This window comes from Belonocnema kinseyi, chromosome 3 (assembly GCF_010883055.1).
Source record: "Belonocnema kinseyi isolate 2016_QV_RU_SX_M_011 chromosome 3, B_treatae_v1, whole genome shotgun sequence".
Taxonomy (NCBI): domain Eukaryota; kingdom Metazoa; phylum Arthropoda; class Insecta; order Hymenoptera; family Cynipidae; genus Belonocnema; species Belonocnema kinseyi.
Window position 1 is genome coordinate 131,495,128 of NC_046659.1, and position 15,321 is coordinate 131,510,448.

Genomic DNA, 15,321 nt, shown 5'->3' on the forward strand with positions numbered 1-15,321 from the left:
AACCAAAACGTTCACTTACTAAAGGAAATTAATTTCTGAAATAATTGGTAAAATTTCAACAAAAGAGATGTATCAGCAACACCAAAAAAAGAATTTTAACAAGATTCTTGAACCGACATCCAAGCAGTTAAATTTCTCACCAAAAGATAACTTTTTAACAAAATAGTTGCATCAGCAGCAAAATTATTTAATTGTTAACAAAATAGTAGAATTTTTAACCAATTTCATGAATCAATTTCCTGGCGACATTTTTTTTATAATAATGATCTCACTAATATTTGGTGAGATTTGGTTAAGAATTTGCATATTTCATTGAGAGTTAATTATATTTAGTCCAGAATGTAATTTTCTTGTTTAAATATTGTCTTTTTAGTTTATAAAATAATCTATTTGATTAAAAAAGGGAGCATTAGGTTGAAAATTTAACTATTCGGTTGAAAATGAACTTTTTCTTTGTAATATCATATTTTCGATTTCAAAAGTAAACGTTTTTTAAAAAAATGTATCTGTTTTGCCTTAAAATTCAACAATTTGGTTGAAATTTGTATTCTTTCTTCACTGACCATTAGCACGATACTCGCGAGCGGTGCCTTTTCAAGTGATAACAATCTGCCTTAGTCAGCCGTGGCTTTGAAAATGAAACTCTTTTATTTAAAATCAATAAATGTAAATACATTTTTCGTTTTCAATCATAAATTCAATGGGAAATTGAACCATTTATGAATTAACTTGTTTGCTGAAAATTAATAATTTATTACAAATACATATTGTAAACTCTGGCATCACGTCCCGATTCATAAATCCGGACGAAATTTATTTTCTTTAAAAACTCAAATGCTTAGAAGATATGCATGATCTTAGCCTTTTTATTCCTATAGAAGGGGTTTCAAGTTTTAATTTTCAGTGGTAAAAAGTCACTTCTTACGCAACCGATAAAACATTATACAACTGTGAGTACGCATTTTGAGAAAATCGACCCCTTCCCCCAACAGCTGTGGTGAAGAAAATTTCCAAAAATTTGGAAAATTTTAAAACTCTTAATTTCCGTAATTTTTTTAAATTTCTAAAATGTTCAAAATTTTTTAATGTTAAAAATTTCTAAAATAATAAAAACTTCTGAATTTTATGAAATGTTCGAGTTTTTAAAAATTTATAAAATGTTTGAACTTATGAACATTTCCAATATTTTTTATTTTTACCAAATGTTTAAAATTTTTTAAAATTATCATAACGCCTAATATGTCAAGAAAAATCTAAATGTTCTGAAATGTTTAAAATGATCAAATTTTTATACATTTAAATTAATAATAATAACAATAATAATAATAAATAATAATAATAAAAAATAATAATAAAAAAAATAATAATAATAAAATTATTAAAATTTCTAAGATTATCAAAATTGATAATGTTTCCAAAATTTTGGGAAGTTTTAAATGTTTTAATTTTTCATATATTCTAGTTTTCTAGTGGGAGAACTAGTTCTCTAAATGAATTGTCAAAATTTTGTTTAAGTTACAACGCGAAGTTTACTGCAAAGCGTGAAAGAAAAATTTGTAATCAAACTAGGACTGTGCAAATCTGTCCGAACCGAACTGGTGCATAATTTAAGGAGCCTCGAAAGTCGATTCGATGCCTTCAACACGAATCGAATAAAAGCGATTCGAATTCGGCAGTTTGAAAATCTTTCGAATCGAAATTCGGCGCGTTCAGTTTTTCGAGTTTATTTCCGATCAAAATTGGAATTTTTGATTTTTCAATAAAATCCACAAATTTTTGTTTTGTCGAAAAAATGCACAAGGAGAAATTAGTTTTCCATTTTAATACTATAAATAATCGATATTATATCGATTCGAACTGAGGGCGTCGAATGCCGATTCGAAAGACTTTCGAATTGCCCACTTCTAATCGCTGTTCTTTCGTTTCGAACTGAACGCATCAAATGTCGATTAGAAAGACTTTTGAACTGCCTACTTCAAATCAATTTTCTTTGAATTCGAACTAAGAGCGTCGAATACGGATTCGAAAGACTTTCGAATTGTCCACTTATAATCGCTTTTCTTTTGTTTTGAACTGAACGCGTCGAATGCCGATTCGACAGACTTTCGAACTGTCCACTTCGAATCCCTTTCTTTCGTTTAGAACTGAACGGGTGGAATTTCGATTTGAAAGACTTTCGAACTGCCCACTTCGAATCGATATTCTTTCGATTCTAAATGAGGGCGTTGAATGCCCATTCGAAAGAATTTCAAATTTCCCACTTCTAATCGCTTTTCTTTTGTTTCGAACTGAACGCTTCGAATGTCGATTCGAAAGACTTTCGAACTGCCCACTTCGAATAGATTTTCTTCGATTCGAACTGAGAGCGTCGTACGTCGATTCGTAAGAACAAACCGCAACTATCTGAAATAAATACGGATGAAAGGTGTTTTTAACATTAATAATTTTTGAAACAATCATCTTAAATCTACTCAATTGTTGAAACACTTCAAGTGAAAAATAGAAAAATACTTAAGTCTTAGAAAAACAGCAACTTCCGACGATTAAGCAAAGAGAATATTATTAACTCTAATTTAAAAATGGACAAAGAGTGAATAAATTCAACAACAAACAACCGCAATCATCTAGTATTATTATAGAAGAAGATATCTATAAACAATAAAATAAGCAATTAGTTTTGCTATATTAAATTAAATGCAAATGCACTACAGATGAATAGTAAACAAAAAGTTGAAAATTTCCGAAAAAATTAAAAACTTGTACACAGTAAATATCAGTACATATAGTTAAAAATTGCTATTTTTAAAAGGAAGTCATTTAGACTTTTTTTCGTTAATAAAGAATAATCCAAGCCAACTGTTTATAAAAGTTATTCTAAAACTGCTGCACAACCTATATCGATCATTTTTGGAATGTTGTATTATTTATAGTTTCTCTTTATTTATTACTCATAATAATCGTTATCAATGAAAACCTTTACCAAGGAGAATTTATTTATTTTACTACATTTTTGTAATAATCTTTGACAGAAGATAAAAAATATTTCTTACGTGGTATTTTCTCCTGTGGCGAGCTACTAGTTATTCAGAGTCTTTTAAATCATTTATTTTTTACGAATTCACGTTTCCTTAAATAATTGCATTTTGTGGAGACCTAAAAAATGTACAATCGTAAAAAATATTCATATCAAAATATGAATATGCAATTATAGGCTGCTGATTAGATCTGTGCATTATTCAAATCAAATCGGTTTTTTCCGAACCGAGGTAGCTGAGTTTAAGTAAAAGATAATCCAAATTGAACTAAACAGTTCGAAAGGGTAGGGTATCGATTAGCAGAATTCGAATTTGACAGAATAAAATTTTGTCCGAAGGACGCTAATTTCAGAGCGTGTAACTGCAGACAGAAATTTATAAATACAAGAGCTGTGTTTCTTTGCAAAATAGCACAAAGCTCAAAAAATAAAAAGTGTCTCTTCACATAATGATGCAATAGATTAAAATAAGCCCATATTTTTATTGAGAATGCTAAATAAAACCCCGCAAAGAGAACTTTCTTATAAATATACTTTTAGACACTGGATGCAATTTATGAATAAAAAGAAATTTTTTAAAAGGATTTGAAAATTATGTAGGTTTTAAAAATAGATTTCACTTCAGAATGTTTGGTTGAGATTAAGAATTTAATATACCTGGATGATATTAAAAAACTCTGGCCGTACTAAAAATTACTTCTGGTACTTCAGGTAATAAAAATACACGTTCCCCGAGGAAATTCGGTTGAGAATCAAAATACGATATACCCGGATGCTTTTATAAGGACCTTGTCTTACTAAAAATTAATCCTCGTTGTCCAGGTACTAATAATTCGTCTTCTCCGAGGCAGTTTGGTGAAGAATTGGAAGTTAACATACCTGTATGATTTCGAAAAGCTCTCGTAGCTCTTGGTAGTCCAGGTATGAATAGTATTTCTTTTCCGAAGAAGTTTGCTTCATAATTGAAATTTAACATACCTTGACGATTTTAAAAAGATCTCGTGGTAATAAAAATCAATACTGGTAATCCATGTATTGCAAATACATCTTCTATTTCTATTCCAAATCCATTTTTATTTTTATTTTTATACCTGGACAACCAGGATCAATTTTTAGTAGAAGATCCTTATAAAGGCATCCGGTTAAATAACTTTTCAATTCCTAACCAAATTTCCTCGTGGAAGATGTATTTTTAATACCTGAACTACTAGAAATTATTTTTAGGATGACGAGACCTTTTTAATGTCATCCAGGCATGTTCAATTTTAATTCTCAACCAAACTGCCTGAGGAACGATGTATTTTTTACACACGGAGGACCAGGATCATTTTTAGTTCAACGAGATCTCCTTATAAAAGCATCCGAGTATATACTCGTAAAATTTCAATTCTTAAGCAAATATCCTTAGGTAAGATGTATTATCATACCTGAACTACCCGAATTAATTTTTAATCAAACTTTCTAAAGCAAGATGTCTTTTTAAAACCTACAAAATTTCAAAATTATTTTAGCAATAACTTTGTATTAATAAATTGCAACCAGTATTCAAATGAATATCTATAACAAAGTTCTCCTCGGGGGGTTTTCTTTAGCATCCTCAATAAAAATATTTGCTAATTGCGATCTGTTGCTTCATTGTGTAAAGAAAGCATTTCCATTTGCCTACATTTACATCCTTGGAAATGATCGTTCTTCTGAGAAAATTTCATTCTGTCAAATTCGAGTTCTGCAAATCGATACCCTACCATTCGAAAGCCTTTTGAATCTATATTCGAAATCCCTTAGTTTGAATAAAATAAAAACGATTCGAAGTGGGCAATTCGAAAGTCTTTCGAATCGGCGTTTGACGCCCTTAATTCGAATCGAAAGAAAACCGATTCGAAGTGGGCAGTTCGAATTGAAATTCGACGTTTTCAGTTTTTCGAGTTTATTTACAATTCGAAATGGGCAGGTCGGAAGTCTTTTGAATCGACATTCGATGCGATCATTTCGATTCGAAAGAAAAACTATTCGAAGTGGGCTGTTCGAAAGTCTTTCGGAGCGACCTTCGACGCGTTCAGTTTTTCGATTCGACTTCCGATTCGAAATGACTATATGTATTTTTACAAATTTCTCGTTGTGTCATTAGTGTGAAATACGCTGTTTATAGTCTAGGTTAAACAAATAATTATTACACACGACACAAACACACATCTATTTGGTTTTCAAACATTTTTTTTAGTTTTTCGGTGGCCGTGTCGTGAAGGTTTCTTTATTTGGGTGAGAAAATACTCTTCAAGTTTTTTAGATTTAAAAAAATGGTTCAGAAATTGACGGAATAAAATTTAAATAAAAGGTGAGGTTTTAGTGATTTTGAATTCTTGTCCAACTGGACAGTAATAATTTGTCACTTCAAAATTTATTTTAAATTAACTTTTTTATGGGGCTTTCAATTCAACAGGGTTTCTACCGCGCACTTTTCAGGGGGTCCTAAAGGCTCATAACGTGGTGCTTGCAAATAAAAAAATAAAAGTATCTTTCAAAAACAGGGCTCTTGTGTTCTAAATTTTCCAAAGTCTATAAATACAAATATTTCGTAAACAATTTTTCTCTCTGTTCTTCTTTGAGAAAAAAATTATAATTTTCATCTCTATTAAAATTAGCGTAACGCTGGATGTGACCCCCATCCTTGAGAGTCAGGTATAATTTCTTAAATCCCTTTGTATAAAAATGACAAAAAAATATAACGTGATAAATGCTATAAATAGAATAATGCGATAAAAAAATAAGATGATCTAAATGAAAAAATATACATTAATTAAAACATAAATTGAATACCAAAACTTGATAAAAGTAGGAGTGGGGATGAAGATCACTTTCTATTTTTACATTTTCATCGTTTATGACTGAGAAAGTATTAGAATTGTCCGAAATTTGACACGACAGGTTTTCAACGGATCTCCACGTTTCGAGACCACCTGGATTCGAAAATAAAGTTTTTACCATGGCTTAGGTCTATCTGTCTGTCCGTCCGTAAACACGAGAAGTCTTGAAAAAATTAACAGATCAAGTACATCTTTGGCACACTTTTTTAAGGTCCTAAAAGAAAGGATGAGTTCGTTAACCAGCCATTTTTGATAAGAACTGAAAAAGCGAGCACAAAAATAATCAAAAATAAAAAAGAGAAATAAATACATATACATAGTCAGTTCGAAATGGAATAAAAATCGAAAAACTGAACGCGTCGAAAGTCGATTCGAAAGACTTTCGAAAAGTCCACTTTGAATCGGAATTAAACTTGAAAAACTAATAACATCGAATGTCAATTCAAAAGACTTTCGAACTGCCCACTTCGAATCGGTTTTCTTTCGATTTGATCTGAGGGCGTCGAATGTCGATTCGAAAGACTTTGGAATTGCCGAATTCGAATCAGTTTTCTTCGAATCGAGTTGAGGGCGTCGAATGCCGATTCAAAAGACTTTTGAATTGACCACTTTGAATCGTTTTTTTCCCGATTCGAACTGGCCTTTTTAAATTACTTTCGAATCGACTTTCTAGGCACCTTAAATTATGCACCAGTTCGGTTCGGAACTATTTGAACAGTCCTACCAGTGCTCCATTGTAATTTCTAAAAATGCTTATTTTTTATTTTTAAGAAAAAAATGGCTTAAATTTCTTGAGATAACATCGCGTCCTTTAATTGAACTTTTCCATTGAATTTCTATTCTCCATATCTCGCTGAAATGTTTATCTTTTCTCATAGTGCAACAATCTTTGTCAATCATTCTTAAAATGAACACTAATAATTGCAATCCTTTGAAACAATTTTAATGAGTTTAAACTGTTTTCAAACTTTTTGATAAAATATTTAATACATTATTTTATTAATATTTTTGAAAATTCATGTCGCCAATAATTTGTGTTGAAAGAACAGTTTATTGAATATTTTTACTCATTATATCTCGTTTAGATTGAAGAAATTTTCTTGTATAAAAATAAATTTTTAATTACTTTTAAAATAAACAAAAAAGATTGCAGTGTTTCAAACCAATCGTTACATATAAAATAAATGCAAATTTTTTTTTTAACATCTATAATGAAATATTTTATTAATATTATTGTAAATTCGTGTTACCAATAATTTGCGTTGAAAAATATTTTTAAATGCATATTTTTCTCATTCTCTCCTTTCTCTAAGTAAAAATATCCTCAAAATCAAAATATTTTGCACAAATAACATGCCTTCATTAAAAATTAGCCCCCAAAATAGGTAAGTTCCAGAGCCAAAAATAGGTCCAATAACAACTTATTTACACCACATTATCCCTGCTTATCACCAAAAAAAAAGCTTGATCAATTTTCAGTCTAAAAGCCTCAAAACTTGATCATTAAGCAAAAAAATTCGAAAAAGCATTTTTTTGTTATTAAAAAAAAACAAATTTCAGATTTATGACACTCTGTCCAAGCGTTTGAATAATTTTCGGTCGAAAAGTACAGCGAGTTTCCGCACTACACAGTAGGGAAAACATGACCTTTTGGTTGAAAATAACATACAGCCCACAAATATTGCCCGATTGGGACGAAAATTTTTTTTTTAAAAGCTGATAAGATTTCTAAGAGAGTTTTTGAGCCTAATTTTTTAATTTGAATTTTCTTTCTTATAAATAAACAAATATGAAGTACAAAATTGCCATTTTTTAACGTTCCCCGTGCTCGTCAATGTTCTAATATTAAACAATAAACAAAAAAATTGTTATGAAGAATTATTTGTTGACAAAAATTTTTCCACGATTTTCCACAATTATATGCTTTTCAAGTGACATTGCAAGACATTTTAATGGAAACAATATTATATTTTAAAAAATTTCTCTCAAAATTATAATTGTACATATTAATATATAAACAAATTTTAAGAACAAATGCAGTAATCAGGCATACGTCTACAAAAAAATTAGTTTTTTTTTCTATTTGTTAACCTTTTTGATCAGGAAGTTCACGATAACTTCAGAAAAATTCATAATTATTTGTTTAATTTCATGATTTTTTACACAAATTTAATAAAGAAATGCATTAATCAGGCATTTGTCGACAGAATTTTTTTTCTATTTAAACTTTTTGAATTAGGAACTTCATGATAAGTTTAGCAAAATTCATGATTTTTTTTATCAATTTTTTTTCAACAAATGCATTATTGGGCAATTTGTCGACGGAAGATTCTTTTTTTTTTCGATGTCAGACTTTCAACTGGGATATTGATAATAAATTTAGCAACATTCATAATGAGTTGATAAATTTTATAATTTTTTCAAAGAAATTCATTATTCGGGCATCTGTGGATAGAAAAATTTGTTTTTTTCGATGCCAGTCTCTTTGAATGGGAACTTTATCATAATTTCAGAAAAATTAATAATCAGTTGATAAAGTTTACACTTTTTTCAAATAAATCTAGTAAACAAAGGCATTATTCGGACATCTGTCGATAAAATTTTTTTATGTTTTGATAACAGCCTTTTTAATTAGGAACTTATTGATAATTTCTGCAGAATTCAAAATTAGTTGATAAATTTGCTAATTTCTTTTTAAAAATTCAATAAACAATGCATTATCTTGTCATTTCTGTATGGAAATACTCGCCTTTTTCAATGTCAGTGTTTTTATTAAGCTGCACCCTAATTATTCAGCTTGGATTTATCTTTTCTTTCTGCTACACTTTTAAATTTCTTTAAACATTTCTCGCGCCTTCTTAGATACTTTTTTGTTATTCTGAGGCCTGTTTGATGCATTTGTTCACTAAATTTGTTTGAAAAATCATAAAATTCATAAAATAATTATGATTCAGCTAAAGTTATCATGAACTCCCTGATTAAAAAAGTTTACATTGAAGAAAACGAATTTTTTTGTAAACAAATGCCTGATTAATGCATTTTCTCATTAAATTTGTTTGAAGAAATCATTTTTTTCAACAAATAATTTGTTTACAACAAACTTTTTTTTATTGTATAATATTGAAAAATCTTTAAATAATTTTAGTCTACGCAACTTAGACGATTCAAAAAATTCTCTCGCCATTGACGAGCACCGGGAACGTGAAATAAAAAAAATTATAATTTTTTCAGTCATATTTATTTATTTATGACAACATTGAAAACCTAATTAGAAAATCAGGCTCGACAACTCTCTTAGAAATTTTATCTGCTTTTCTTCAAATTTTTTTTGTACAAAACGGTCAGTATGTGTGGGATGTGCAATATTTTGAACAAAAAAAGTATTCAGGTGTTTTGAAACTATTCAAAAATAATTCAAACATGTAAAGATTTTTTAAAAGAAGTTCTTAAAGTTTCACAAAAATGGAAGACATTTTTCAGGTTCATGGAAAATAATAAAAACAATTTCTTATTTCTAACAATTAATTATAAGAAATTATTTTTTTTTTAAATTTAAAAAGATTTAAAAAATGGCCAAAGTAGTATCTAAAAGATCTTAAGGCATTTCTTCAATTTTGCAAAAAAAATAAAAAATTCTGGAAAAATTTTAATAATTTTTAGAGGCTAAAAGGTTTATAGGGTCTCAAAAGGTTAAAAAAAAGAACTTCCAACAAAATTTTAAAGCAAAATGTTTGAATTTGGTAAGTTTACAAAACAAAAACATATAAAAAATCAAGTGAACTCAAGAAATATTTATTAGCATTGAAGAGATCCAAAATTGATTTTATACTTTAAACAATTTTTAGAAATGTAGATTTTTAAATATTTTAAAACTAATATTTAGGAGCTACAAGATAATTTCCAGAGTTTGAAAGAGAATACGAAAATTGTCTTTAAATTTCTGAGAAAATTTAAAAGATTTTAAGCTTGTTAAAAAAAATAAATTGAATGATAATTAAATTTTTTTTTTAAATTCAAGTCAGCTAAAAATATTTTCAGGAATTTAAGACGCTTTAAATAGATTAGATATATTCTAAAACGGGGAAACATTTTCGAAAATTTATAAAATATCTCTGGTTTCCTTCCCAACTTCTAAAATTCCTAAAAATATTTTTAAAATACTCGAATTTATCATAATATTTTGAAAAGTCCTATAAAATCAATAAAATAATTGAAAATCTTCTAGATTTTTTCTGACACTTCTGAAAAATTCAAAAATCTTTTTTTACAAGTTTCTCAGGAGACTTAAGAAAATTATGTAAATTTAACAACAAACTGGTAATACTTATTTTTCTGTTATCATTTCCCAGAGTTTAATTTCAATATGGATTTATTACAATACTTCGAAAAGTAATTTTTGATTAATTTGAGTGATGCCACAGATAAAAAATAGATACATGTAATGGATAGATATAATAATTATATTTATTATATAGTATCATTATATTTTAAAAAGGAATATAAAAAAGTGAATTCTTTATCACTATACTGAAAGGTGTTTGAACTTTCGGAAATAATACAAAATAATGAAAAAATGAATAAAAAATCCACAAATGAACGAAAAAAATTGCCGAAAATATAAATTAAATAATTATAAATTGGCCAAATTATAAAATAAATTAATTTCTGAATTGCCATAAATATTTATATTAATAAAATTCAAAATTCCGAAAATTATTAATAGATTATAATTAGTGATTACCTAAATTGTTTGCCTTATTTATAATTTCATAACTAGCTTATGCAGGTCATAAATTAATAATCAATTAGCTATGTTCAACAGTTCTGATATCCTAAAATTGAAATATTTGCGCGAATTCAATAATCCGTTCATTTTATAATTTTGTTTCGAAGTCGTTGAATTTAAGTTTCGGATAATTTTTAGGTTCAGTATCTTAATTCTTTGCAATTACAAATTTTGTTCTCGAAAATTTGGGAAATTTTATAATTCGGTAATAATATATATTTTCGGCATTTGTTCCTTAATTTGTGTATCGTTATTTATATTTGTACCATTAAGTAATTACGCTAGTCACATTTACCACCTAACTCTACATTATAAAGAAAAAAATTCTTTTAAAGTCATGTGATGAGTAATTCGTGTGACCCGGTTCCTACTTACCCGACACTTTTTGTATTTTCTAACTTACGTACACATAATGGACCAAATCGAGTTGAAAATTTGGGATTATAAATAGGAAGCACTAAGAAAGGTTCGTCTTGTCCTAAATGTTTCTAATTATACAAACACAAAAAATAAAATGAATATATCCAAAAAAAACTTTTTCCATAATCATAAAAATTCAAAACCAGACCAATGTTTCGTAGTGCTTTTTATTTATTATCCTAAATTTTCAATTCGGTGTGGCCCATCGTGTGAAAAAAAGTTAGAAAATAAAAAAAAGTGTCGGTGAGGCAGGAATTAGGTCACCTGATCCACTCATCAGAATTTTTCCTATCGTGCCACATGGTTTTGTAGAACAATGTTACGACTAGCGCCGCCACACAGTAGGGAAAAATTGACAAAAATCTCTCTAACGCACATCTGCCAATGGATCTCAATCATTTTTTTTAATTACTCAGGACCACCCATTCTAACAGTTCACCTGCGTCGATAGCCCAAGAACTCTTTACATCCAAAATTTCTGGACTCTAAACCCCAAACCCTAAGTCCCGAACTTATAAACGGTTTGGGTTTTGGGTTTAATGGGTTCAGGGGTTTATGGGTTTTGGGGTTTATAGCTGTTTGAGCTTTGTTAGATTACATTTTTTGATTTGGGTGTTGGGTTTGGGTTGTGTTAGTGGGCTTTTGGTTTGGGGTAGCTATTTATGTTAGTGGCTTTGGAGTCTAGGAATGTTGGAGTTAAAGGTTTCTTGGGTTATGGACGCAGGTGTACTGTTAGAGTGGGTAGCTCAGAGTAGTTTGAAAAAAAACTATTGTGATCCATTGATAAATATGCTTCAGAGAGATTTTTGTCCATTTTTCAGTCATCTATAGGACTGTGTTTTAAGGTTTAAAGCTCACACATCAAAACCTAAATTGTCAAACTAATATTTATTTATATTTTCTTCTTGCAGGTGGTGGCACACCAAGCAATCCGTGCCCACTTCCACCAAGGCCACTAAGAAAAATTAAATTCCTCGAATATGCTCCGGGTGGAGAGCCAATACTGATTGGTAGGTTACTGTATGGATTCCTGTATGATGTTGATATCATCCCAAACATCTATGCTCTGACGTGCTTTGTTGAAATGGATCATCCCAATCATCACTGTCTTAATATCATTAGTGGCAATATATGGCAAAACTATGTATATGAGTGGATTAAATTTCAAGGGCACCTTGACAAGGCTGCATTAGTGAGAAGTACTGAGAGGGCAGTTGAGATAATAAACGAGCGTAAACGAGACCAAAGAGAATCCCCGAATCCGACGCTACCTATAAGCTTCATTGAGGCGACTCGCTTTTTGCGTGAAAGGGAAGAAGAAGAAGAAGAACAACAAAAAGAAATGGAAAACAAACAAGAACGAAAAAAAGGAAAGAAAAAATTTTTTAAATGGTGAATACACTATGGCAGACAATTATCCTAAAATAGAGCCAAAATGTCTAGCAACTGCCCAGGGGTTTTGGAAGCGCGGATATCGAATCCAAACTAATCATTCAGAATTTTGACATTTTGACTTCGGATTCGAAATCAGCAACCCCAAAAATCTTCAAAAACGATGATTAGTACAATTTCATTGCGTAGAAACAATTCAGACCTTAAAGGTTTTGAATATCATTTTTAATCGATGTTTTTTCCGAACTCTGAAGTCCTAGAGTAATTCTAAGGCTGGATTTAAAATCATCATGGAAAAATCTTTTAAAGAAAATGTGTAGCATGTGAAAGTTAATACCTAAGCGCTTATGATGATCGATAATCTAAATTTTTATTAAAAAATGTCAACTGTGACATCGATTTTTCAGATTAAAAATGTTTTTTTGTACATCCTCTCTATGTTTCCTATATTCTGCAGGTATTCATCTACAAATTCAAATAGGATTTATTCCTCTATGTTATTTTTTTCAAAAGATAACGAATGTTGATACCAAAAATATAACTTTACCCCACTGTGCGGCGTAGCGGTGGAAGCTAGAGATCCTTAAGGGAGAGTTGAGAAACAGGGTAATCCAAATTTTGGTTGACGCCGCTGTACTGAAACTAGTGAAACTTTTATGCGTTTTGATTGGCATGAGTTAGTGCTATTTTCAAATCACAATTTTATTTCCAAGAGGATTTAATATATAATAGAGCGAACACTCAAAGAAGAACATTACAAACTATTGGGGAGGTTAGTTATTAGTGTTAGGGAAACATAATATTCACTTTTTTTTTGGAGTAATCTGGAATGATCAAAGAAATCACTACACAGACTTTGTTTATATAAATACTTCCATCCATATGCACGTCAGCAGGGCTGTATCGATGGAGCACTTTCTAATACTCCCTCCCTCAATCGAACTATTTTAATTATTAGCAAAATAAATTTTAACTTAATTAATTCTTTGTAGTTTACATGTAATGAATCTTAAGCTAAACATTAAGCTTTGGATTCGTATAACCTTTCTTAAATCTACATCTTACGTTATCGTTGAATTTACTTTAGGTTTTCATCTAGTTTCATCTTTACTATAAATTCTTTGTCTAAATTCTCTTATTTGATTTCTTCTTCTAAATTTCCGGTCTAGATCTTCGTGTCTTCGTCTAAGTTTTTTCTCCTTACTCATCGTCAAGTATTCTCCTCCTATTTATCTGTGAAAAATCAAATAAAATGTTAATTTAATATATCGAGTACCCTATTTTAATTACCTTTCTAAATAAATCAATTTTTGCCTGAGATATTTGTGCGCGTCTATGGGAAGTGGTTTTGCCCATACAATCTTATCAGATATCCACCTATCGAATTAGAACCTTCTAAGTCTCTGAAACTTTCATCTAGCATTGTATCTAAGTTGTCTGATCCCCCCTTGTATGTGATACCTACCTCCAAAGTTCCTTTAATGTACCTGAAGATTCTTTTAACATCTTTCCAATCATCTTCAGTTGGGTTTAGTTGTCTTGCGGCTAAATAGTTTACTGCATAAGCAATATCTGGCCTTGTGACCCCTGCTAAATAAAGTAAGCTTCCTGTTGCCTCTCTATATGGTGCATTAATCACTTTTTCTGTCTTTTTTCCAGTTTTTTCCTGTTTTCTTTTTCTATTTTCTCTATTCGATACTTGTCTGGTTACCATTGGTGTATTTTGTGCTTTGCTATTTTCCATCTTAAATTTTTCTTATATGTTCATAGAATAATCCTTCTGGTGTATGTTAAGCTCCTTCTTTATTGTGTCTCTCATAATTGTTATTCCTAGAAAATTCTTTGGTTTTCCAAGGTCTTTCATGTCAAACACTCTTCCTAATATTTTTTGTATTTCTTCTATCTTTTCTTTAATATGACTAACTACCAAAATCTCGTTTACGTATAATACTTTGTTTTTTCTTTCTTCCTATTTACACTCTAACCCTTCTGGTATTTCCATGTATATTACACCCTCTAAAATACCATCTAAATAAGCAGTTTTCACATCCATTTTCCTGGCTTCTAATTCATATTTATTTATGATTGCTAATACTGATCTAACTACTGGCAGTCTTGATACTGGAGCAGAAATTTCTTTTAACTCATATTCTTTTCTATCTTTGAAATCTCTAATTAACAGTCTAGCTTTGATTTTATTCTGACACTCTTCTCCTATTTTCTTTTTGAATACCCATTTCGGATCTATAATATTGATCTTATTTCCATCTTTCATGGTTTTGGGTTTTTCTACTATTTTACATACTTTGTTTCCGTTCATTGATCTAAATTCTTCTCTAATTTCCAGGATGCCACATAATATAACCTGTTAGAAAGTACCCCACTAAGACGGGTTTTATTGCTCTTTGAGAAAATTTTGTTTCTATTTTTGGAACTCTAGCAAAAGCTATGCAACCAAATCTTTTATTTTTTTCTAAATGACAATTTGTTCCCGGAGCAAACTTCTGAATTAGAGTTTTTAAATCTATTGATTCATGGGGTGTACGATTATAAATGTGTATCGCTTCCTCAGTTTCTAATTCCCACATACTTTTAGGCAAGCCTGAATCAAATATTTAAGCTCTAATTTTTTCTTGCAATTTCCTGTTAAATGTTTCTGCTCTATTGTTTAATTCCGGTGTATATGGTGGTGAAAATTATGCCTCTATACCTTCCTTTTCCATTATCTCTGAAAGTTTTCCACATATAAACTCTTTTCCCTTATCGGATCTGATGTACCATATTTTTTCGTCCTTTCGTAGCAAGTTCCTTGCGGAGCGTAAAAA

At 29.8% G+C, this 15,321-nt stretch overlaps 1 protein-coding gene across 1 annotated transcript; it reads right to left on the reverse strand.

The window, feature by feature from the left end:
- Nucleotides 1-13,829: 13,829 nt before the first annotated feature.
- Nucleotides 13,830-14,240, reverse strand: LOC117170027 (secreted RxLR effector protein 161-like). The gene has a single exon (XM_033356545.1). It carries the CDS (start codon nucleotides 14,238-14,240, stop codon nucleotides 13,830-13,832), a length of 411 nt encoding a protein of 136 aa, XP_033212436.1.
- Nucleotides 14,241-15,321: the final 1,081 nt, after the last annotated feature.

Excerpts from the sequence above, each read along its gene's own strand:
- LOC117170027 (XM_033356545.1), bottom strand. The coding sequence starts at position 14,240 with ATGGAAAATAGCAAAGCACAAAATACACCAATGGTAACCAGACAAGTA.